Source organism: Crassostrea angulata, chromosome 2 (assembly GCF_025612915.1).
Source record: "Crassostrea angulata isolate pt1a10 chromosome 2, ASM2561291v2, whole genome shotgun sequence".
Classification (NCBI taxonomy): Eukaryota; Metazoa; Mollusca; class Bivalvia; order Ostreida; family Ostreidae; genus Magallana; species Magallana angulata.
Genome location: NC_069112.1, coordinates 50,337,184 through 50,362,665, shown reverse-complemented (window position 1 = coordinate 50,362,665; position 25,482 = coordinate 50,337,184). Strand labels below are relative to the sequence as shown.

Below are 25,482 nucleotides of genomic sequence, written 5' to 3'. Positions count from 1 at the left end.
AGCACCGGAAACTTATGGCTCAGATTCAGCATTCAAGCCTGTCAGGTGCATCAGTATTATAAGACGCATCACCCATGCAAGTTTGATGAAGTTAGGACCAGTAGTAACTAAGATATAATCATCAGAGGGCACCTGCTCAAAAAACTTTAACCAGCTCTGAAAACCTTAACCTCTTCCAGCATCCGAAACCTATAGCTCAGATTCAGCACTCAAGCCTGTCTGGTGTATCAGTATTATAAGACACACCATCCATGCAAGTTTGGTGATGTTAATACCAGCAGTAACTTAAATATTGCTGTAACCTGCCCCAAAAACCTTAACCTCCTCCAGCATCTGAAATTTAAGACCAAGATTCAACATCCAAGTCTTTCAAGTCCATAAGTAGGTCCAGATGCACCATTCATACAAGTCTGGTGAAGATACGACAAGTAATAGCTTAGATACAGGACCTGCAACAAAAACTTTAACCAGGTCCGGACGCCGACGCCGGGGGTATAGCATAAGCTCCCCTTGACTTCGTCTCGGTGAGCTAAAAAGCTTTAAATCCTTTTTAGATCAGAAAAGCCGGTTAAACTGTTTTTGTTATATCATGCTAATTTTAATATATCTCAAAATTGTTACAGTATTATTGTTAAATAATAACATTTATGTAAACTTTATGAGATTTCTTATAAGGAGGTTGGCACCTGAAATAATAGTAATATTAATGTCAATCATCCGAAAACCACTTGGATATAAAGATGAGGACCCATGTCACATGCCATTTTTTGGAAATATAGGGCCCCAAACAGAAATGATAAGTTTCCTGAAATTTTTGCTATTTGACATGAAAATTGATAAGTTCAAGATATCAAACAAATATTTATCGTTAGAACTATTATTTAGCTATGATTTTAATAGAAGTAAAATTTAAGTCAAAGTTTAAAAATTCTTGCTTTATTGGTGGCTTCAAATGCCAGTACATACTGAACACAACAACAGATATAACAAAATTTTGTAGTAATCAAATTATAACGCAAATAACAAAATGTAGTAATGTCATCTTTCCAAAACTTTGCATACAAATAGACTTGCATTTAATGTCTCATTAAAAAGTAAGACAGGCAGGGGTCACATTTAAAAAAATTGAGATTTTTTTCTTATAAGTTTTATGAAATACAAGCTAAATATGGCAAAATATATCGATAGAAATTTCAAAATATTGTTTAAATATGTTTTTTAGACCAGAGGTGACCCAAAATGGCCAAAATCCTAAGGAGTGAACCTCTTTAATGTGATTTATTAGTAAGTAGAGTTCCAAAATGACCGCCGAAACATATTTTTTTTTCGGTAGCGTAGATTTTAAAAATAAAATAAAGCCCATTTCTTACGATAACAAGAATTAAATCAAAGGCCTGAAGGGCCACAATGGCGTCGAGTTAAAGTTAATTTGAAGAGTAAAAACCTAAATAATTTTTTTAACAAGTGAAAAGCTGTCAATGTGACAGCTAACCGGGTTTTTCTTTTTATATGCGAACTGTAACCATAATCCATGTCAACCCATATCCAGTGAAATAAAGTACCCCATATGCAATATTTTGCTAAAAAGACTTAGTTCAAAAGCTGGTATTTTTTTCATAAATAATCAGAAATAAAAATCCTAGAAAGATTCACACCTCTGATACATGTACAATTAATCTGCAAAAGAACAACTTTTTATCTATAAAACTGTAGGAATAGTTATCTGTACAATGAGGTTACTCTATATGCAATATTTTGCTAAAAATTGACTAACTTCAAAAGCTGGTATTTTTTTCACAAATTATCAGTAATCAAAATCCTAGCAATATGCACACCTCTGATATATGTATAACTGATATGCAAAAGAACAACTTCTTATCTTGAAAACTGTAAGAGGAGCTATCCGTACAATGAGGGTACGCTATATGCAATATTTTGCCCAAAAAAATGACCAAGTTCAAAAGCTGGTATTTTTTTCATAAATTATCGAAAATAAAAAAAAAATTAAAAAAAATGATTAAATTTTTTGATTTTTTTTTCATAAATTATCAGTAACCAAAATCCAAGCAATTTTTTTTCATAAATTATCAGTAACCAAACTCCTAGCAATAAGCACACCTCTGATATATGTATAATTGATCTGCAAAAGAAAAATTCCTATCTTGAGAACTGTAGGAGGAGTTATCCATACAATGAGGGTACCCTATATGCAATATTTTGCTAAAAAATGACCAAGTTCAAAAGCTGGAATTTTTTCATAAATTATCGAAAATCAAAATCCTAGCAGTATGCATACCTCTGATATATGTATAATTGATCTGCAAAAGAACAACTTCCTATTTTGAAAACTGTAGGAGGACTTATCCGTACAATGAGGGTACCCTATATGCCAAAAAATGACCAAGTTCAAAAGCTGGTATTTTTTTCATAAATTATCGAAAATCAAAATCCTAGCAGTATGCATACCTCTGATATATGTATAATTGATCTGCAAAAGAACAACTTCCTATTTTGAAAACTGTAGGAGGACTTATCCGTACAATGAGGGTACCCTATATGCAATATTTTGCCCAAAAAAATGACCAAGTTCAAAAGCTGGTATTTTTTTTCATAAATTATCGAAAATAAAAAAAAAAATTTAAAAATAGAAAATGTTATTTATCACATAACTAATAAAATTACAACTCATTACAAATTTGCTCACCTAATTCTTAAAAAGTTTTGAATTTCAATTGAAAATTTAAGTTTATAGAAATATCTTAGGAGTTAAATTTTTTTTAGATTTTTTTCTCTATTTATATGAAAATAAATATTAAAATTATTATTGTGTTTAATCTTATATATTGTATACTGCTGATAACCACTCTGTCTCTCATTATCAATTTCATCTAAAATTCACAAGGATCCAAATGACACGGGCCGAAAAGATCAGGGGTAGATAAAAGAAAGCACCCATTCACGTTGTTTACAAAGTGAAGTAGTTCACTAGTTGGTTTAAAATAACTTTTGGTTGTAGATGTACTTATCGCTCGATTAGGAAGTTTTGTTTCTACAAGATCAAACATTTGTGCATTGTCAATTTTCGATATGGATACAAAATAATCTATTTTGCAGGCTAGTACATTTCATAACCAAATTGAGTATGTAAGCCCAGCTATCGCATGTGTCTCGGTGCTAGTGTATTCATCCGCTGAAACCGAGACATATTGTTTTCAATAAAATGTGAACATTTTTAAAGACGGCAACCATTTCGAATCTGCAAACTTGTTTTGTTGACGTACAGTTCTGCTCGAAATTGAAGTATGTCATCTATTTTTCTTCAAACACATACGAAAACTTTGCACTCATTTGAGTTGTTTGGCTCCTAAAAACGTAACTTCCGGACGTACGATCCCTAGATGGCTTTCGAGCTTCGCTCGACGCCATAAAAATCATCTGATGATTTTCCGTCTGGTTTTTTTTTGTCTTACGCTGATGTTATTTTTTAGTTATTCCTCTTTAGTAAACAATAATCGTCTGCAAACCAAGATGGCATCCAACCGGGAAAAAAATATGGGGAGGCAGAAACAAGTCGTCATAGAGATGTCAGAGGTTGAATTTTACATGTATAAAACTGGAAGGATGATCGGAATAAATAGCAAAAACTGTGAGGTAACGTTTAAAATACTATACTGAACACCGGAGTAATTCTAAATTTACTGCAAGATCAGAGTCGAATGTGTTGAATAAGACCATAATTAGACTGCTTCTTATCGCCGATAGATTGTTAAAAAAAAATAACACGAATTCAAACGTAAACGTCGGCCATCTTGCGAAGTCATTTGTGGTCAACTACTGTGTACTGTACCAATGACATTTCCTTAATTTTTAAAAATCAACATATGTGACATTACTGCCTCGCAGTCATATAACTACAGTATTTAAAGTCTGTGTTTTAGTTTGTGTATTTATATTGTAAAAACCGGCACGTAGCATCGTTTTTGAAAGGGGGGGTTCATCCAAAAATTCTTGACAAGCAAAAGAAAAAAAAAAAAGGGTTACTTTCCCAAATCCTGAAAATCAACGGCGGGGGGGGGGGGGGGGTGTAGGGGGGTATACCTTTATGCCTTTAACTTCAATTTCACTGATTAATTCCTTGTTTTCATTTCGATTTTTACATGATCCCATAAAAGTGGTGGGGAGGGGGGACAACTACATGTTAATTCAATTTTTTGGATGTAAATTTAAGAAAAATCTTTGTTGCGCAAAAAAGTGTGGGGGGCAGCCTCCCTCCCCCCCAAAGCTACGTGCCTGAAAAATCATTTCATGCAATATAAAGGTTAAACCTATGAAGAGTACGGTTCTTGGTAATAAACAATGTAATACTCACCGGCGTGGATTGGCGGAGTCAACTGGAATTTGGGAGGAATACAGCACATCTCCTGGAATCCACAGCCGGTTCGTGCATACGACGATCCAGACAGGCACGAGTTGAAGTAGTAGTTAACGCACGTCCCGCCATAGCTGGTGTGACAAACTGCATGTGGACAGAGCGTTATATGAGAGGATGAAGTGAGGTTTGGATTTTTATGACAGATTAAAACAATGTAACCAAGGATATGATCGATGCACTAGGAGAGTCAAGATCTACGATCGATATATTAAAACAAGAAAATAACTTAGAAAAGAACCAAAATATAAAACTGTGACTGTAAGTAAAAAAAAAAAACGAGGCCCATGGGCTACATTGCTCACCTGAGTAACAATAGGTATGATCAGCTAAATGGAGTCACATGCATACAAACTATCAGGACAATGTACAATGATGCATGAAGATCCTGTATAAATAAAGTCCATTCCCCCTGCATATTCTTATGTTTATAATCATAAGTCCCTTTTCTGACAGGATGATTTTATACTCATATTACATGTTGAGTATTGCATTTCTCAAAATGTTTATATATGGGATATAAACCTACATTAAACTCTGAACCTTCTTGTGAGGCCGAAGAATTGTCCTGGGGCCAGTTTTAACAATTATAAAGAGTCTTTTGGCTGATAAGTTTCTGGTATTAAAGAAGATTTTTAAAAATTTACTCTACATAATCCTATGTAAAATTTCGACCCCCCCCCCCCCCCATTGTGGCCCCACCCTACTCCCGGGGGTGTCATTATTTTCACAACTTTGAATCTACACTCCCTGAGGATGCTTCCACACAAATTTCAGCTTTCCTGGCTGATTAGTTACTGAGAAGATTTCAAAGGATTTACCCTATATAATCCTATGTAAAACTTCGACACCCCCCTCCGACCCATTGTGCCCCCCTTCCACCGGGGGTCATGATTTTTACAACTTTAAAACTACACTACCTGAGGATGCTGCCACACAAGTTTCAGTTTTACTGGCTGATTAGAATTTGAGAAGAAGATTTTTAAAGATTGACTCTATTAAGTCCTATGTAAAACTTTGATTCCCCATTGTGGCCCCACCCTACCCTCAGGGATCATGATTTTCACAACTTTGAATTAACACTTACTGAGGATGCTCTCACACAAGTTTCAGCTTTCCTGGCTGATAAGTTTCTGAGAATAAGATTTTTATACTCCCCGCAAACAAAGTTGGTGGGGGTATATAGGAATCACCTTGTCCGTCCGTCTGTCCGTCCGTCTGTCTGTGCAATCGTGTCCGGTCCATATCTTTCTTATGGAGAAACAATGGAAGTGAAGTAAGAACTTATGGAAGTTCTTACTTCACACAAAGATTGCTTATGACCTAAGGGTGTGTCATGACCTTAACCCAAGGTCATTTGGTCAAGGTCACTGGCAGAAAAAATGCAAAATTCTTTTCCAGTCCATATCTTTCTTTCTGGCCTAATAGTTGTTTAGAAGATTTTTAAAGATTTTCTTTATATATTACTGTGTAAAACATGATCCCCCATTGTGGCCCCACCGTACCCCCAAGGACCATGATTTGAACAAACTTGAATAAACACTATCTGAGGATGCTTCCATTTTAATTTGAGCTTTTCTGGCCAAATGGTTTTTGAGAGGAAGATTTTTAAAGATTTTCTCTATGTATTACTATGTAAAACTTGACCCCCCCCCCCTTGTGGCCTCACCATACCCCCTGGGACCATGATTTGAACAAATTTGAATCTACACTACCTGAGGATGCTTCCATTTTAATTTGAGTTTTTCTAGTCTAATAGTTTTTAGAAGATTTTAAAAGATTTTCTCTATGTATTCCTATGTAAAACACGACCCCCCCCCCATACTGTGGCCCTACCCTACCCCCTAGGACCATGGTTTGAACATATTTGAATCTACACTACCTGAGGTTGATTCCATTATATTTTGAGCTTTTCTGGTCTAATAGTTTTTGAGAAGAAGATTTTTAAAGATTTTCTCTATATATATTCCTTTGTAAAAATTCATTCCCCAATTGTGGCCCCACCGTACCCCCAAAGACCATGATTTGAACAAATTTGAATCTATACTACCTGAGGATGCTTCCATACAAGATACAGCTTTTCTGGCCTAATAGTTTTTGAGAGGAAATTTTTTTAAAAAATACCAACAAATTTTCAATAATTCTAAATTATCTCCCCTTTAAAGAGGGCGTTGCCCTTCATTTGAAAAAACTTGAATCCCTTTTACTCAGAGATGCTTTGTGCCAAGTTTGGTTTAAATCTGCCCAGTGGTTCTAGAGAAGAAGAAAATGTGAAAAGTTTACAAAAACGCCGCAAACGCTATCGGCAACGACGACAGACAACGGACAAATTTTGATTAGAAAAGCTCACTTGAGCTTTCAGCTCAGATGAGCTAAAAAATGGCGTCCATTACTCATACTGCTCGGACAACGACTGTGAATTTTTTTGTAATCACTATACATTATGAGAACTAAAACCCAAGAGTTTACTGTGTATGGCCTAAAATCAAGAATTTGAACAGAAATCGATATGCTATTTGTAAAGACAGAAACCAATACCGGCCCTATGGGTCGATTCAATGGTAATTGACAATTGATCCTTTGAGTACAATCTGTTGTAGACACCAATATTCCAAACAGTTGCTGTTTCCTCAATCATCATTTTTGGCCATGTTAAGTGGGGTTTTTATTTTAACCTATCACTTATGATTAAAATAAATCATAAAAAATTGTCAGTCATATTAAGCACGCGCAGAAAAGTTTTTGACGGACTTCACAGCTAAAAGATTTCAATCGGTATGTTACATTTTATCTGTGTTATTGATGAGAAAACATATTAGTTACGAAATGTTGAAAATTTCATATCATTTTATTTCGTAATTTCAAAATTACTCTATTTAATATTTATCAGGATGAACACTTAGAAAAGCTGGAACTTGTATGGACGGATCCTCAAGTAATGTAGATTCAGGTTTGTTCATATCATGGTCCTCGGGGATAGGGTGGGGCTACAATGGGGGGATGAATTTTTACAAACGAATTTATAGAGGAAATCTTTAAAATTCTTTTTCTCAAAAACTATTAGGCCAGAAAAGCTCAAATGTGTGTGGGCCTTAATGGAAGGATACAATTTTACATAAGAACATTTTGAGAAAATGTTTTAAAATCTTCTTTTCAAAAAACATTTGGTTAGAAAAGCTTAAAAGTATATGGATGTTTAAAATCGTCCGGGTATTTTCTTTTTATATAAAGAGCCGTTACGTATATTCTTGACTTTCTTGGGCAACGCATAACAATCCCCGATTTTTATTGAGCGTTTATTTGTAAAATAACACAACGATGAGTCTTTTTGCGTTATTTTGTTTTGTTATACTTTCATGTTAAATGCTGAAATCTGATTGGTTAAGACGCAGTTAATAATATTTACTATTACCCTCAGCGTTAGCAACGCACTTGGCAACGGGTAACATTAAAAAATGTTACATGCGCGAAAATTATGCGCGTAAGGTTCGCTGTAGAATTCACGTTATTCCTATATAAAAGCAGTAAAATTTTCTTAAAAATCTTAAAAAAGACATTCAGTATAACAAAATAAATAGTGCCTGTTTGGGAGGATAACAGTTGAAATTGACACCCCTCGAAAACCATTGTCAACCTCCGCTTCGCGTCGGTTGACAATGGTTTTCTCGGGGTGTCAATTTCAACTGTTACCCTCCCAAACAGGCACTATTTATATAATGGTACTCACCATCCTGTAAAGCCACACCATGTACCAGCAGCAGTAGGACTGCTATCATTGAGGTCCCGGGCATTGCTGTTGAATTGACACAGATCGATAAGTTCAAAGACGCGCCCCTATCCTACACCTTCACATATAGCTCCAACGTGACATTACACAGGGCCTGCAAAACGATAAGAAGGACTGTATTATTATTGGTCACACATTTCCCGCACAACCTGTTATCTATAAGAACAAATTTTTGTTGATACTATGACGGATTCTACATGTGCTTCGGAATAGATCAGCGTTTAAAGTAGTTAACTTATTACATTCATCTTATGCCAATAACATGTGAATTAAAGGTTGTTTTTTGTAAGAATACTGTCGTGAAATAATTCAATATAGAGGAATAATCGACGTTACCCCCCCCCCCCCATAACAAACCATGGGGGGGGGGTAATGTTGGGTATCTTTTTTTCTATAAAACACATAAAGAGATTTAAAGTTTTTATTTTTTATAAGTAATAATTTTGAAAATATTTTGGCCTTTGTGTTGTGTATTACCTTAACAACACTGAGCCGCCAAATTAGTTCTCTTAAGTACTGGAGCTCTATCAATCCGTCTGTAAAGTTTTAACATCTTAAGTTCTACATGTCAAATTTCTTTAAAAAAATATGTTTAGAACATCAAAACCTTTCTCGATCATGCAGCAGACTTTCTAATGGATATTTTATAAGGTTTTTTATCCAAACAGATTTCAATGTACAACATGCACCAGACGCACAATCCGATTACATATGCCATTTTCCTCCCGCTTAGTTGAGAAAGGTCTATTAAAAGAACTACACCTTAAATAAAAAATTTTTAGGCAGTCAATTAATGTAAGAGATGTTTGTTGAAATCAATGACAAAAGGATGATTTCTAAAATATTGACTTTTGAAACACTAGAATGTCGGGGGGCTACAAATCTGTACTGTCTGGAATCCCGGGGGCGTTTCACAAACCATACTTGGGAATAAGTAATATCTTACGAAAAAACTTTTTTCTAAAGAGGGGAAGCCTCGGCTTTTATATTTCTAAACAACATTTCGAGACCTCTGAGGTTATTCTGCAACAATCACGAACAAGAACTTTATTTCTATCCTACTAACAGCGACGACAATCAGCTGACCGGTTTATCTACAGTATAGAGAGTGGAAGTAGGTCATTTTTCAAGCGAGATGAATCTGATTGGTTGAGACGGCTGTTCCGCGTAACCCCAATGGTTTTGTCAGTAATACCATCGGCATGTTTGTTTACAAGTACATCGATTGCAGACTATCGATCAGAATCGAATGCAGACGATATATTTTTTGATAAATGAAATACACACTTAAATTATTTATGATTTTTTTTTATTAATTTAGATTAATTAATTCGATAATTAACCTATTAATTTGGTTTTTGTTTTATTTGGAACAAGCAGTGAAAATGTGTTGGGGAGGGTCTTGGCACAGCCGCAATTAGCTCTTTGAAATAAACAATAAGGTATTCATGGAGTAATGAAGGGATATTGAACAGTTTGAATCATTTTAAACCAGTTAAAAATATATTGCTGGATAACAATAAAAGTGAAATGAACCAAATTCGCATGACTGACAATATATAAGAAGCCGGTCATTTAGCACCTTAAGATTTTTAGAGTTATCTCCCCTTGTTGAAAAAAAGAAAAATTTTAATTTCGTCAAAATATCTGCGGTAAATTATTAATTTTATTTCATATTCTAATAAAGAGAAAGTTTATACATGTATTAAAGAAGAGAGTTTTACAAATTTAAAGTTACTTTTTACAATATCTTATCAAAACATTTGTTGCCCATTGACTTCAAAGCAAAATTCAAGGTGTATTTAGTTGGACCATAATTAATATTTTGAAAATTCCTTTGGTGGTGTATTTTTATTTGATAACACCTTTAAAATGATATCATGATTAAGAATATCGGACCATGCATTCATCTATAAGGTAAAGGGAATACAAATCGCTCTAAAGGACATTATCTCGTGTTATCAATGTTGTTTTTTTTAATAAAGAGCGAGTTTTTTAAAAGTTATAAACTCATGATCGACTCGAGTTTAGTATTTGTTAAAGATCTGATAATTTACTGATGACGTTCGTGGTATATTGGAGACGAATAATGTCCGCGGCATCTCTTTGATCTCGATAATAACTGCAGTAGAATTTAGAAATAAACTTTACCGTATATATCAATAAGCTTAAGGGCTATATATTATGGATTAACTAGACAAAAACATGCACTCTATCATTAATAAAGATAAATAACAGAAAATCTAGTAGTGACCATGCAATGTTATCAATTGATTCATGCGGCCATATTAAAATTTTATAAATATATATACATATAGCAAAATATAGATACTACGATCAATGCATTTTCTCAAATTTAAAAACCGTTTTCAAGGCTAAAGTATAGGTTTCATTACGTAATTCCCTGCCTCCCATCCCCCAGCCTCCCACCCCGATGCTACGTGCATGCTTCCTTAGTTATAACTTAGGCATATCTTAAGTTCTACTTTAGGAAACATCTTAGGAAATCTTTGTGAAACGTGCTCCGGGTCAATAAATCTTACTGAGATGGGTCATTTGTTTTTCTAGAACATATTGTTCAAAAGTATTCACACGATCGCGTCATTTATTGAACGCGTTTTTCGCCTATTGTACAATTCGGGTTGTCTTTCTTTGCATAATCACCCAAGATATACTAAGAAAGTCAATCTAGGTCATTATCAGTGACGTATTATTATCTATTTTTGTCTGCTTCTTTGTACGAGAGTTGAAGAGAGGGAAATTTAATGGGTCGAAAATCAACTGAGCTTAATCAGAGCTGTAAAGAAAACATCGTAACATTGTTACAGGGTGGTAAAAGCTTTGGTGAAGTTTCATGTTTGTTGGAAATATCTAAATAAACTGTATATAGTGTGTGGAAAATATTTAGAATACACAGTACTGGCGTGCGACCTATCATTTCTCGCCAGTACATTGTGACGTCATTTTTCGTCTATAATTTTATGTGTTGATAAAATGACGTCACAATGTACTGGCGAGAAATGGTACTCGGCGAGAACTGGTCGCACGCCAGTAGAGACTCAACCAGTAGACATATAACGACTAAACACAGGAGTGGACACAGAAAATTAGTGGATGAGCGTGCAGCACGGAGACTTGTTAGACAGACTCGGGTGGATAGGAAACGGTTTTTATCAGATGTGACAAGTAAGTGTAACGAGAACAACAATGCCAATGTGTCATCAAAAGCAATCTGGCGTAGTCTAAAACGTTACAGAATGATTACAGAAGATAAATAAGAAAATACCTATCCGGGTGCCAAATCGTGAGAAACTAGGGCGTTTGGTGTATAATAAAAGAACTTGGACCGTTATAAATGACTGGAAAAAAGTAATTTTCTCTGATGAAAGTCAAATTGTCATTGGAAATGACTGTGGGGTTTACCACAGGGGCTCGTCACGAAATTTTTCCAACCTTTTATATATATCACCTCTATACTATAAAACACACTAGAGGTGATATATATAAAAGGTTGGAAAAATTTCGTGACGAGCCCCTGTGGGTTTACATATGGAAAAGGAGTGACGATTGCTGGCTGCCAGACTAATTTTGGGATGTGTATTGAAACCCAAAGCGGTAGAGGGGGCGTTTCAAAACAAATAATCTGGACATTTTTTCATATAAGAGAATGAACGTAGTTTGAGCACAAAGGTATTTATGATTATCGAAATATCAAGCGAAAAGTAGTGGAAGCAGAAACTCGTAACAGAGTATACTCAGTCTAAATACTGATAGTAATAACCTGTGGCCTGTGGTAGCAAGACATTTCCCCGATAATTACTATTTATTTACGGATGATAATTATAGTCTGTCTCAGGTTATTGCTTCCATCACTTGTTAAAAGAAATACAGTTGAAATCGATGAAAGGGAATATATCCAAGATATCTTCATTGAACAATTAATCATTTTTCACTATGATGGAAATTGTTTACATCTTTTCTCCATTCGGAAGTACTCGGGATACCTCGCGCAATTTTTCAACGTTATCGTCCGGGCTTATTAATGGCTGATGCTATGCAAAATTCCCGTAGACTTTTAATTTGGGGCTGGCTGCCAGACTAATTTTGGGATGCGTATTGAAACCTGAAGCGGTAGAGGGCCGGGGGCGTTTCAAAACAGATAATCTGGACATTTTTCAATTTAGTGGATGAACGTAGTTTGAGCACAAAGGTATTTATGATAATCGAAATATCAAGCAAAAGTGGTGGAAGCAAAAACTCGGGACAGACTCTGTCATCATTGATAATACACCTGTTCATCGGTCTCATCTTTCCTGCAGTCCAACAATGACTTACAAAAGTAACAACAACATCCCAACGCTGGAGTGGCAGCACAGTCCCCCGATTTAAACCCCATAGTCTAAAATGTTTGGTTAGTAATTCAAAGAAAACTTCAAAGACATTGTTTGTCCAAAGATATTTATGCAGCACATTTCGACAATTTTTGATAAAAATACACAGACCTGTGAAAGAAGTGTAATTGAAATAGTTCAAAGGGATAATTTCCAAGATAGTTTCATTGACACATTATCATCTTTTACTCGGAAACGTTATCATCCGGGCTTGATGCAATACAAAATCCCCGTAGACATCACATTTTTTAGCATTGTATTATCTATTGTTTATAAATTTCAAGCAATTAAGGCAAATGTGAATCCAGGATATCTTGGGACAGAGTATTGCCTGTCACAAGTTATAGACCCGTTCACGGTTATTACAGTACTGCTCTTTTGCAGGGCAAAATGACATAGATTGGTGAGAATTACGTCGTTTAATTATCTACCTACTGAAACTTCGGAAAAGTATAATATAAATTTGCCCTGCAAGAGAGCAGTACCGCAGTTATCATGAAAGCCTTAGGTTCTATTGCTTCCATCATTTTTTGATGATTTTTAGTTAAAATTAACAAATACCTGTCTATGAAGTACTATTCAAATCGATAAAAGATTATAAAAAAAAATACAAGGTTTCTTCATTGATAAATCATCTGTTTTTATCCGGAAAATTTCAACAAAATCAAACATCGTGCGGAGATTCAAAAATGGGAAATGTTAACATCTTTTCTCTACTCGGAATTACTCGGGATACCTCGCACAATTGTAACGTCATAAGTTTGGTACTTTCACGTCTTTTGCAATGCAAAATACCCGTAGACTTTTTTTCTTCTGTTTATTAAATCCTGAAGCGGTAGAGAGGGCGTTTCAACACAGGTAATCTGGACATTTTTTATGATTATCGAAATATTACGCAAAAAGTGGTGAAAGCAGTCTTGGAAATCATGGTTGGGGGAATTATCAATCATTTTAAACCAACGATTTTACTAGAAGATAGTTTTGAGGACTGAAATAAATTTAAAAAAAATTAATTCCAGATGGACGAATTATTCACGTTTTTTTACTTGTACCTATTTGTAAGTGGCACATTGGCTCCAATAAGGTATTTTACATTTTGATTTACACAACGGAAATGCGAAGGATTATAAGAAATTAAAAATACGTGTGGTTTTACCAAACATCAAACATGGGTAGAAGCCAATATCATGCCAAATGTCAAGATGTAGTATTTCCTTTTTTTATCTGTGCTTTCCGCGTCATGAGGCGAAAGAAAGTGTTGGACAAAACAATATTTTTTCTTTTGAGTTTTGATTGATATCACCTTTAAATTACAGTTAATCGAAATTTTTCAAAACTGACTTTTTATTTGAGAAATAAAATATGTTGAAATCGTGTAAAATTCGATAGTAAATAAACTTTTGCTATACACACTATGATTTGCGTCAATTTTGAATGACAGTGAAAACACAAGTGTTTGTCTACTTATAGAAGTTATCTGTAAATTACAATGATGAGCTCCATCTTGTTACAGAGACACATATTTTTATTTGTTTATTTTTCTGCCAGGAAAGTAATGCCTTTTCATGAATATTGATGAAGGAAGAGCGAAACCGACCCCATTGCGCATGTCCGCGGGAAATTGGGTGGCCGATATTGATTGCCTAATGACATATTTGTCTTGATTTTGAATATGCCTAAGAGTTGTTAATTTTAATCATATACATGTATATTTTTCCTTATCTTAATCCTTTAGAATTTAATTTTTAAAAAAAACTGCATTGATGGATATTTAGAGGAGCGGGCAGGAAAGAAAAAACTAAACTGAAATGGATAATATACACATGTACATGTACCTGGCCTTAATCCGGTTTGTTGCAGCTGACTTAAAAAAAATTTTATTCTACGTGTATTTATTTCAAAACAGTGAATAAGTATTTAGTATATCTCTCTCTAAATTGGGTTCTTTAGGTCAATTTTCAATATACTTTCTATAACTGTCGCAAATAAGAATTACAGATAAAAAAAAAACGATCTGGAGGGGGCATCCGCATCAAACTTTCCCGTTTTATGCATGCATCATTTATCCATACAGTATAACAATCGCAACTTCCCGAGAAGTTGCGATTGACAGTATATAGACGTAGAATACATTTATCTGTTCATTAATGTTTAAGGTGTTCAACCAATCTGCCGTGGTATGAAATTGTATGAATTCAAATTAAAACACGCTAGGTTATGCATTATTATCCATTTGCATGCATATTTCAATCCAAAGTTGTCAGCTTCAAAGTAGCTGGTCAAATGCCCTACACTTTCTGCCATGATGTCAATTAGTCAATCCGTTTTTAGGCACCCCCGGAAAATTCTTTCCATTAAATAAATACTAAAATCATATTAATTGTTCCATTTTACTTATTAACTTTCTGTATTAATCGAAGTCCCATCCAAGGTATCTGCCCGCGATGCATGATGAACTCGTCCTACACTTTTCGTTAATTAGTCAATCCGCGTTCTTGGTTACCCCGTTCTGTAAAGTTCTATTCCATTCTCTCTCCAGAGGTCGTGATTCACAAGCGAATAAGCATCAAAACTAAAAACGCCAACTAAAGAAAAGAATTGATTTATTTCATTTAATATTAAACATTTTCCAGTGCCTTTGCCTGTGATAACACTACGTATTGATTTTGTACAATATAGCCTATATTTATATATTCAAATGAATCAAAATTGAGGCGCCAGCGGGGTTTGCTTAATTGTATATAAATATTTAGGCCTAATTGTACGATGGGCGTGATCAAATCTATCGTAAAGCCCTTCGGGCGTTATTGGATTTGATTACTCCCCGACCGAAATTATCACTTCATAATTCTCAAAGAATGATTCCTTATTCCTTAATTCAACATTTGTCAAATCTAACTTTTATATATTCTCTAAATAGGCTCACAGTAAATATATTCACTCTATACTTAATCATTCAATATTATTTCATTGCAAGTATGTATTTTGATCGAGACTGTTCCTGACTTGGATCCGCCAAAGCGTGTCCACCACCTTACTCTCATTTTTGCTATTTCGGGCTTGTTTATCGAAAATGAAAGTAGGTTTCTGATAAATTTCACAATTATAACTTATCAGATAAAACTCAATTATACCTTTCGGACATCATCTCACATGTGTTGAAATACCAAAGGCAAGTACTCTGGTGCAGGCATTTTGCAATTTACTTGCATAATCTTCTTCTCTATTCCCACACGTGAGGAAAAAACTGGTTGCATGGTTATCATCCCTGCGAATGTGTTCGGAATGTTTTCTTTTTCGTTGCTAAGTACATAATAAATCCAGAGGTGCTCGGATGAAAGTTCTGGAGACTTCACCGAGATTTGTTCAGTTCCTGTGAAATTTCGAGCGGAAGTATAAGTGTTCGGATAATATTCTCAAAATACGTAAGTAATAGTCGTTTTCATATCATATCCTATTGTGATTTATGTTAAAACATGAAAATCGTGTTGGATGTATGTTTTATTTCACCATCTAGCGGTTATTTAAATTAAACGATGATATTCAGAACAGAGTTATCGTTCGTGTTCAACCACGTGTAGAGTGGTTGAAAATATAAACATTGGTTGCTTAATAAAATCATAGCCATGTTTGATGCTTGTAGTGTGCAAAACCATGTTTTTAAAAAAAATAATGCGTTTCTGTTTTGTATGAAAACTTAGTATATCGAGCCAAGGAACATTCTGCATAAAATAGTATAGTCTGTTTCACTATTGATGCTATTAGTAGGTCAGGCGCGGATAAAAAATAAACCCTTAGGGGGATCTCTAATAAGCATAATAATTGTTGCAACTGCAGAAAAAACTATTTTTTTGTATTGTCACTGACACATTCATTTCTAGAACACATTTTATCCACCAATTAATGAAGATCAAGTTTAAAATCAATAAACGTCTAGATTTTTTTATTTGACTACAAGTACCTAGATTCTGTGAAAAAGACTATGAACACGAGGAACAATTTTTACTGCAAAACTGAAAGGATCAAATAAAACCACATGGTCTAAAATATAAATGACAATAACATTCGCAGGGGTGGTTATGATTTCCATGAAGCCGTAAACCAGAATTGTGAAATTCATGGCCCCTGGGTCAGGGGTCCTGGCTCTAGGGTGGGGCCAATATGGCCATATAGTAAAAATGTATTTAATCTTAGAAAATATTCTTCTCTACTCCCATATATATTTGTTAAAAACTAAATGCATGATTATGAAATTGTGAAACTCGTGGCCCCAAGGTCAGGGGTTCTGGCTCTAAGGTGGGGCAAATATGGCCATATAGTTAAATGTATCAAATCTTAGAAAATCTTCTTCTCTACTCCCATTTATATTTGTTAAAAACTAAATGCATGATTATAATGTCCATGAAGCCCTCTACCAAAATTATGAAATTCATGGCCCCTGGGTTAGGGGTTCTGGCTTTGGGGTGGGACCAATATGGCAATATAGTTAAATGTATTGAAATTTTAGAAAATATTCTTCTCTACTCCCATATATATTTGTTAAAAACTAAATGCATGATTACGTTGTCCATGAAGCCATCAACCAAAATTGTGAAATTCATGGCCCCTGTGTCACGAGTTCGGGCTATAGGGTGGGGGCCAATATGGCCATATAGTAAAAATGTATTAAATCTTCGAAAATCTTCTTCTCTGCTCCCATATATATTTGTTAAACACTGGATACATGATAATGATGTCCATGAAGCCGTAAACCAGAATTGTGAAATTCATTACCTCTGTGTCAGGGGTTCAGGCTCTAGGGTGGGGCCAATATGGCCATATAGTAAAAATGTAAATATCTATAAAAAATCTTCTTCTCTTCTCCCTATATATTTGTTAAAACTTAATACATTATTATGATGTCCATTAAGCTCTCTACCAAAATTGTGATATTCATAACCCCTGTGTCACGGGTTCGGGCTCTAGGGTGGGGCCAATATGGCCATATAGTAAAAATGTATTTAATCTTAGAAAATCTTCTTCTTTACTCTTATATATATTTGTTAAAAACTAAATGCATGATTATGATGTCCATGAAGCCGTCAACCAAAATTGTGAAATTCATGACCCCTGTGTCAGGGGTTCTAGGGTGGGGCCAATATGGCCATATTATTAAGTAAAAGTGTATTAAATCTTTAAAAATCTTCCTCTTACTCCCACACACATGGCAAAAAACTGAATACATGGTTATGATGTCCACCATCTCCTCTACCAAAATTGTGAAATTCATGGCCCCTGGGTCAGGGGTTCAGGACATGGGGAGGGGGGGGCAATATAGTGTTAATGCATATAATGTTTAAAACCTTCTTCTCTATTCTCGCACATCTGTATGAAAAACTGATTTCATAATTATGTTTACCAGGAAGTCCTCTACTAAAATTTTAAATTTCATGTCCCCTGGAGTATGGGTTTTGACTCTAGGGCAGGGCCAAAATAGATGTATAGGTGTTAATGCATAAAATGTTTAAAAATTATCTTCTTTACTCCCACACACCTGAAAGGAAAACTGAATTCATGATTATGACAGCCAAATCTTTAAGTTTTTTACCCAAATTTTTAGGTTTCATAGTTCTTTTTGAAAGATTTCAGGCAGGGAGGTGGTCATTATTACAAATTTATAATTTTTCTTCTCTGGAATGAAACCTAATTAAATGCATATATGAGACTCCTTGACAAGTTTGTATATGGGTTATATGCTACTTAGGCGACCGTTAAGGTCAATTGGCCTCTTGTAATTATTAAGTGTTGGACCACCCACAGCCACCATGACAACCGGACCACCGACAGCCACCATGACAGCTGCCATGACAACAAGAATCCCCCGACCACCATGACAGCCGGAACACCCACAATTACCATGACAATCAGAATTCCTACAGCCACCATGACAACTGGAACACCCACAGCCACCATGACAACCGGAATCCCAACAGCCACAGTGACTGCTGGACCACCCACAGCCACCATGAAAGCTGGACCACCCACAGCCGCCATGACAACCAGAATCCCTACAGCCACCATGACAACTGGACCACCCACAGCCTCAATTAAAACCAGAACCCCCACCAGCCACCATGACAGCTTGACCACCCACAGCCACCATTACAGCTGGACCACCCACAGCCACCATGACAGCTGGACCACCCACAGCCACCATGACAACTTGACCACCCTCAGCCACCATGACAGCTGGACCACCCACAGCCACCATGACAACTTGACCACCCACAGCCACCATGACAGCTGGACCACCCACAGCCACCATGACAGCTGGACCACCCACAGCCACCATGACAACTGGACCACCCACAGCCACCATGACAACTTGACCACCCACAGCCACCATTACAGCTGGACCACCCTCAGCCACCATGACAGCTGGACCACCCACAGCCACCATGACAACTTGACCACCCACAGCCACCATGACAGCTGGACCACCCACAGCCACCATGACAACTGGACCACCCACAGCCACCATGACAGCTGAAAACTAAAATTAAATGCATGATTACGTTGTCCATTAAGCCGTCAACCAAAGTTGGGAAATTCATGGCCCCTGTGTCACGGGTTTGGGCTATAGGGTGGGGCCAATATGGCCATATAGTAAAAATGTATTAAATCTACGAAAATCTTCTTCTCTGCTCCCATATATATTTGTTAAAAACTGAATACATGATAAATAATGATGTCCATGAAGCCGTCAACCAAAATTGTGAAATTCATGGCTCCTGTGTCCCGGGTTCGGGCTATAGGGTGGGGCCAATATGACCATAAAGTAAAAATTTATTAAATCTTAGAAAATCTTCTTTATTTGTTAAAAACTGAATACATTTTAATGATGTCCATGAACATCATCCCCACAGCCACCATGACAGCCGGAGCACCCACAATTACCATGACAACCAGAATCCCTACAGCCACCATGACAACTGGAACACCCACAGCCAACATGACAAGCAGAATCCCTATAGCCACCATGACATCTGGAACACCCACAGCAACCATGACAGCTGGCCAGCTACAACCACTATGACACCTGGATCACCCACAGCTACCATGACTACCAGAATCCCCATAGCCACCATGACAGCTGGACCACCCACAGCCACCATGACAGCTGGACCACCAACAGCTGCCATAACAACCAGAAGCCCCACAGCCACCATAACAGCTATAACACCCACCTCCAACATGACAACCAGAATCCCTACAGCCACCATGACAACTGGACCACCCACAGCCACCATGACAGCTGGACCACCAACAGCCGCCATGACAACCAGAATCCCCACAGCCACCGTGACAGCTTGACCACCGACCTCCAACATGACAACCAGAATATATATAGAGTTGAGTTATTAACTTCTGTGGGGATATACAATAAAGTCAGACATGTCTTTGATGTAAATGGGTACTACTAGTATACCATTGTTGGAGAGACTCTGATATGGCCTGCTTGCAAAAAAAGAATGGTTAGCTGGAACCAGAGGATTATCCAACAGTTGGACATCAGCTGCAGTTTCCATGCATCCTTACTTACTTTTATGCTTGTGACCTTAAAATTATTCACATTTTTAGACAGCATGGGATCGGCAATAGTGCCAGCCAGATAAGAGCCAAAATTCAGGAGCAGCACAGTGAAGTCTGGTAACAGAAATGCATCCAGTACATGACAGACTGCCAAGGATTTTCACTTGCAGCTGCAATTGTTCTAATCTTGCTACCAATACATGAAGAGCCACCCACCCTAGCTCCTGTATCACAGTATTGCTGGCTGATGCAAGTGTATGCCCAGGATGTGATGCAGCAGATTAAAGAAGTAAAATCATACATCGCCTCCCTGCTTTGAAACATTCGGAAAATAAATTCCCCCAAGAATGTCGTTTAAAAACTGGCAGGCGAACGTTCAAAGACAGCTATGTGGACCACCAATGTTGGGAATGTATGGTCAAGTAATTTTGTCTGTACTTACAACTGGTGAAGACTTTGGATTGAGTCCAATGATTCATGGGTTGATCAGACGTTATTAAGAGGCAGAGGTTCCATCCCTCATCTCCTCTATGTTGAATGAGACTGCTGTGTGAATAATTAACTTAGAAAAATGTTTCCGGACTGGCCGGAGCTGTCAATATGGTTGGGCATCTGGCACTTAATAAGACGTTTGTCTGTTGGCTACGCAACAGATGCCAATGCACTGTATGCCACTTTTATGTCTCGGCTGAACCATTGCATATACAAATGGGATCTCGAAGATGTAGAAGCTTTGATAGCTGCGAAGAAGTATAAGTTGGAAGCAATGCATGTCGAAAACCAGACGGATGATGTTTTTTGCCACATCAAGAGCAGTGAATTGGCCATGCGCTGTAGGAGAACGACTCGAGGTGTTGAGGAGACCACCCGCCTCATCTCCCAGTTGATCCAGTCTCTAGATGGTGACAAAGGGCGAGACACCCAAGGAGTGCCCCTTATCAACAGTGAGCGGATGGCAGAGATCTGGAAACAGTAGCAGAAGCATGTGCAATGTATCCAGGATCCTCCCAATGTCCAGTTGTACACTCAAACTGGTGTAAGCAAGAAAGGAGGAGGCCCCCTTCCTGTATATCGTTGTGCGAGGGGATCAACATCTTTGGAATGTTTCCATCTGCACTTGGCTAGGTTCATCCCAGGTAATAATCTTCCAATGTTATCATCACTTAGATTTATTTAAAAGTAACATTACAAGTTAATATTGTAAATAAATGTATTTTTAAGTTTTTTAGGTACGCTTGCAAATGCCACCCTGTTTCAAGCATATCTGTTAGATAGCCTTAACAGGTGGAATCAAGACAGAGGATCAGCTGCCACTACAACTTCACCTTCTGAACCACAAACATACAGTGGTCCTCTCTACCATACTGCAAACTCTCGTGGAGAAACTTCTTTGGGAAAAAGATGGTTCTATCATATGCTGCCCGTAACAAACACTGTAAACGTATTATATTTTGCGTGTATGATATTTGGCGGAAAACAGTTTTTGAACAAGTTTGTGTGGATTTAAATTAGCGTATTCTTGAATGTGACTATTCTTGTACATATATTCATTTCATTTAGCTATATGTCCTTGAATTAAGCGGAAGCCACATTCCGCCAAAAACGCCAAAAAGAATACACAGCCAAATGTAATACGTTTACAGTATACTGGTAAGCAGCACAATTTAGTACTCTGGCTTTATTGCCCAAGTAAATGAAATTATGAAAATCATATTTCTTTTCTCATTTTAAATGAGACAAAAAATCAAGACCCCAACACTTAAAGAAATGTTGTTGTTGAGTTTTATATTTTTTAATTTTCATTTTAATTTTTAATTTAATTCTCAAAATAATGATATTTTCACATACTACAGAAAGATAATTCTTTATTTTTATGTTAAGGTGAACTCCTTGGAGTAGAATATCTCTATACAACCAGACAGGGAAGGTGCTGCAAGATGTTGAAGATTTCATTGATTTCACGATTCCACCTTTAGAAGCCCCTCCCCCATCTTCTACAGAGCAGCACTCCTCAGCCTCACTGACAGTCCAGAGGCAGCCAAAACCTATCCTCCACATACCTACAGTAGAGGAATAAAGACAAGCTGCTACATTGTATGTCAGGTATGTTTCTTTCTCTCTTAGATTGATACCAACTGACACAAACACCCACTGTTTGTCTAACTTTTTAATGGCAGGGGGGTGGGTGGGTGTGCGGCTGCCAAAAGCGTACCCTTATTGTACGGATAACTCCTCCTACAGTTTTCAAGATAGGAAGTTATTCTTTTGCAGATCAATTGTACATATATCAGAGGTGTGCATATTTTTAGGATTATGATTTCTAATAATTTATGAAAAAAAAAACACTTTTTGAACTTAGTTAATTTTTGGCAAAATATTGCATGCAGGGTACCCTTGTTGTATGGATAACTCCTCCTACAGTTTTCAAGATAGGACGTTGTTCTTTTGCAGATCAATTGTACATACATCAGAGGTGTGCTTATTTCTAGTATTTTGATTTCTGATAAGTGAACTTTACTGCCCTGTGTGGTAAGTTCCATTTATCGAAGAAGAATGCACATCTGGTGGCAAGCGAGATAACTCTCCCAACTGTAATAATCCTGCTTCACCCAATCCTTGTGAGCACATAGCATCTTCCTCTTTTTCATCAAGACAACAAAAGGAACGGCAGTACCAAGCACCCAGAGACAATTTTTCACAGGATCTGTATATTATAATTCGGTATTGTCTGTATCATTTATGCAAATCGTAAGTATCCATTATGGTGGTTCGTTTAGACAGATTGGGCATCTAAATCTTACCCCAAAGCATCCGATGGCGTTGGATGTTTGTAACATTCATGAAGGATGCCGTGATGCTTGGCATCCAATTGGAAGCCAGTCCCATCTAACGGGCACAGCAATAGTTAATATCATACTTATAATCGTTTTATAAAATATTCAAGTCAAGTTAACATTTTATAATATTATATAATCTGTAACAATGAGTTAATCACTATTATCAGTCAATTACTAACTGTCTCGTTTAATTTTATCTGGCATTATTGAATCACATATCTATTTTTAGAACACCCTGATATTCGCATGATTTATAAGTCCACTATAATGTACTTCTTATCCCAAAGGGTCATCATGTTGAGAGCTGTGAAGTCAAGGGCAAGTAAGGCAAAATCACCTTATATGCGGTCCAGAGATGTTGCCGGGGTCCAACCAGGGGCCCCCCTTCTAGGTCATTAAGTACCTACTGTCACCCCTCCCCAGACGGCATCCTTGGACCAAGCTACCAACACCCAAGCTTCTCTTGACCCAGGTACGGATGTATTTCCTAAATACCGCACCATTGTGTAGCGTCACTGACGCCTTAGGCTCTCACTTACCAGTAAATATAAGGCAAGCTATTTACAGCAATGAATTTATTCATCTACATAAGCTATTGCCTACCAAAGCTAGCGAATAGCCTCAGCAACAATTGACGTTAGTTAATGGTGAAATAGTTATTTAGCCGAAACATAAGGAAGCTAAGATCACCAATGTTGAAACTTGGACCAATACATTCCTCAACTTTACCAGTGTTTTCATGGCCAAATTCCCTGACCAAATCCAACAGCTCCTTAATATATAAACATTGTCCGTACTGCAGCTTCTAGGTCCTCCAGGAGCAGCTGGATGGATTAAAACATCCAGTTTAGGCTTAAGCGCTCCCGCAACCTGTTACTCCCTTGGGACACTGTAGACGCAGAACGCTGGCTGTTGTATGTGGTCCAGTCCCCACAAATGCAAGCAAATCCCACTCAGAAGTCTCTTAAATGCTTTGACTACAATTACAAGGGAACTTGCCTAAGACCCTATTGTTCATACCAGCACAGTTGCATTAGGTACAGTAACCCCAACCCAGTTCAATCTTGTAAATATTCGCCCCAGCTATCAAACTCGCCCTACTGTTACAAAAAACCCAGACCCAACCCCCAACCACTACTTGCCCCTGTACGTCATCAAAGGGCACAACACAATTTTCTTCCCAGACCTGTGGGACTTAGCGCCTACACCGGTTAAACCTGGTGTATTGCAAGACATGTTAAAACTATATCCTGATCATAACATAGCTAGGGAACTCATTCAGGGATTTAATTTTGGCTTTAGCATTCATTACACAGGCATTAGATCCTCAATTATTAAAAAAAAACCATGTTATCTTGCAGATTCCCTTGCAGACCAGTTACACCAAAAAATATTTCAAGAAGTTCAGTTGGGTCGTATTGCTGGCCCTTTCAAAAATATTCAAAAAATATTTCAAACCTTTGCTGCAGTCCAATCGGGGTAGTACCAAAAAAACAGGGGGGTTGGGGAATGATTTGCAACTTGTCTGCACCACAGGGCCAAAGTGTCAATGATTTTATCAACCCTGAACAATGCTCGGTTCAGTTCACGTCATTTGACGATACAACTGCAATTGATAAGCAAGTTAGGCCGTGGTGCTTTGCTGGGCAAAAAAGACATAGGTAATGTATTCCGACTACTTCCCATTTGCCTCGAAGACTTCCCATTATTAGGCTTTCATTTTAAACACAATTTTTATGTGGTAGGTTGGGATTTCGTTTATATTTATTATTATTAGTATTCCGATCCCGATGCGATTTATTCTATTACTTTGGTAACGCCCACTTTATACAATAGCCAATAACTTTAATGACAGTTGTCTTTGTTCTCTTTTCCGTATATAAACCTGTGTAAGTCCTTATTTGACGAGGGAGACGGCTGGTTTCGCTAGCTACTTTTCTCCTGAGTCCCCGTCTCGTCTGTCTATTTGAGGTCCCTGTTAAAGTTAGGTTTTAGGGTTGGGGGATTTTAAGTACTTGCTATTGACTTGTGTTCTTATTTTGTTATAATAAATTTATAAAGGGTTGTTAATCTTGGTTTTTATTTACTTTGAGTTTGGTTTATTATATCTGGTTTATCTATATTGAGAGTAAAGTTGTTTTCATACCTTATTTGTAATTTAGTAAAGTTTAGTAATGTAGAGGTCAAATTCAGTCTCAAAACAAAAAATAAACACAACGCGAAGTACTGATAAAAACCTATACAGCACTGACCTGCTACATCTACATAGATAAATGTTTGCCTTTCAGTTGCTCCATTGCATGTTCGAAAAATTTTCCAAATCATTGCATTGGATTATTCAAACTACAGCAAATGTCGATACAATGGTCCACTACCTCAATGATTTTTTGTTTGCGGGCCCAGCAAATACCAATACCTGCCTCCACTTAATGAAAACATTCGATCATGTATGCCAGCAAATGGGGG

General features: G+C 36.9%; 1 protein-coding gene across 1 annotated transcript in view; it reads right to left on the bottom strand.

Moving 5' to 3' along the window:
- LOC128173452 (serine protease 30-like) overlaps positions 1 to 8,315 on the bottom strand; it is a 30,830-nt gene extending 22,515 nt beyond the window's left edge. The window contains exons 1-2 of the mRNA XM_052839143.1: positions 8,157 to 8,315; positions 4,370 to 4,516 (exon numbers count right to left, since the gene is read on the bottom strand). Of these exons, the coding sequence (XP_052695103.1) occupies positions 4,370 to 4,516; positions 8,157 to 8,220 (211 nt within the window). The 5' untranslated portion in view covers positions 8,221 to 8,315. The remainder of the gene's footprint in view (positions 1 to 4,369; positions 4,517 to 8,156) is intronic.
- Between the last annotated feature and the right edge of the window lie 17,167 nt (positions 8,316 to 25,482).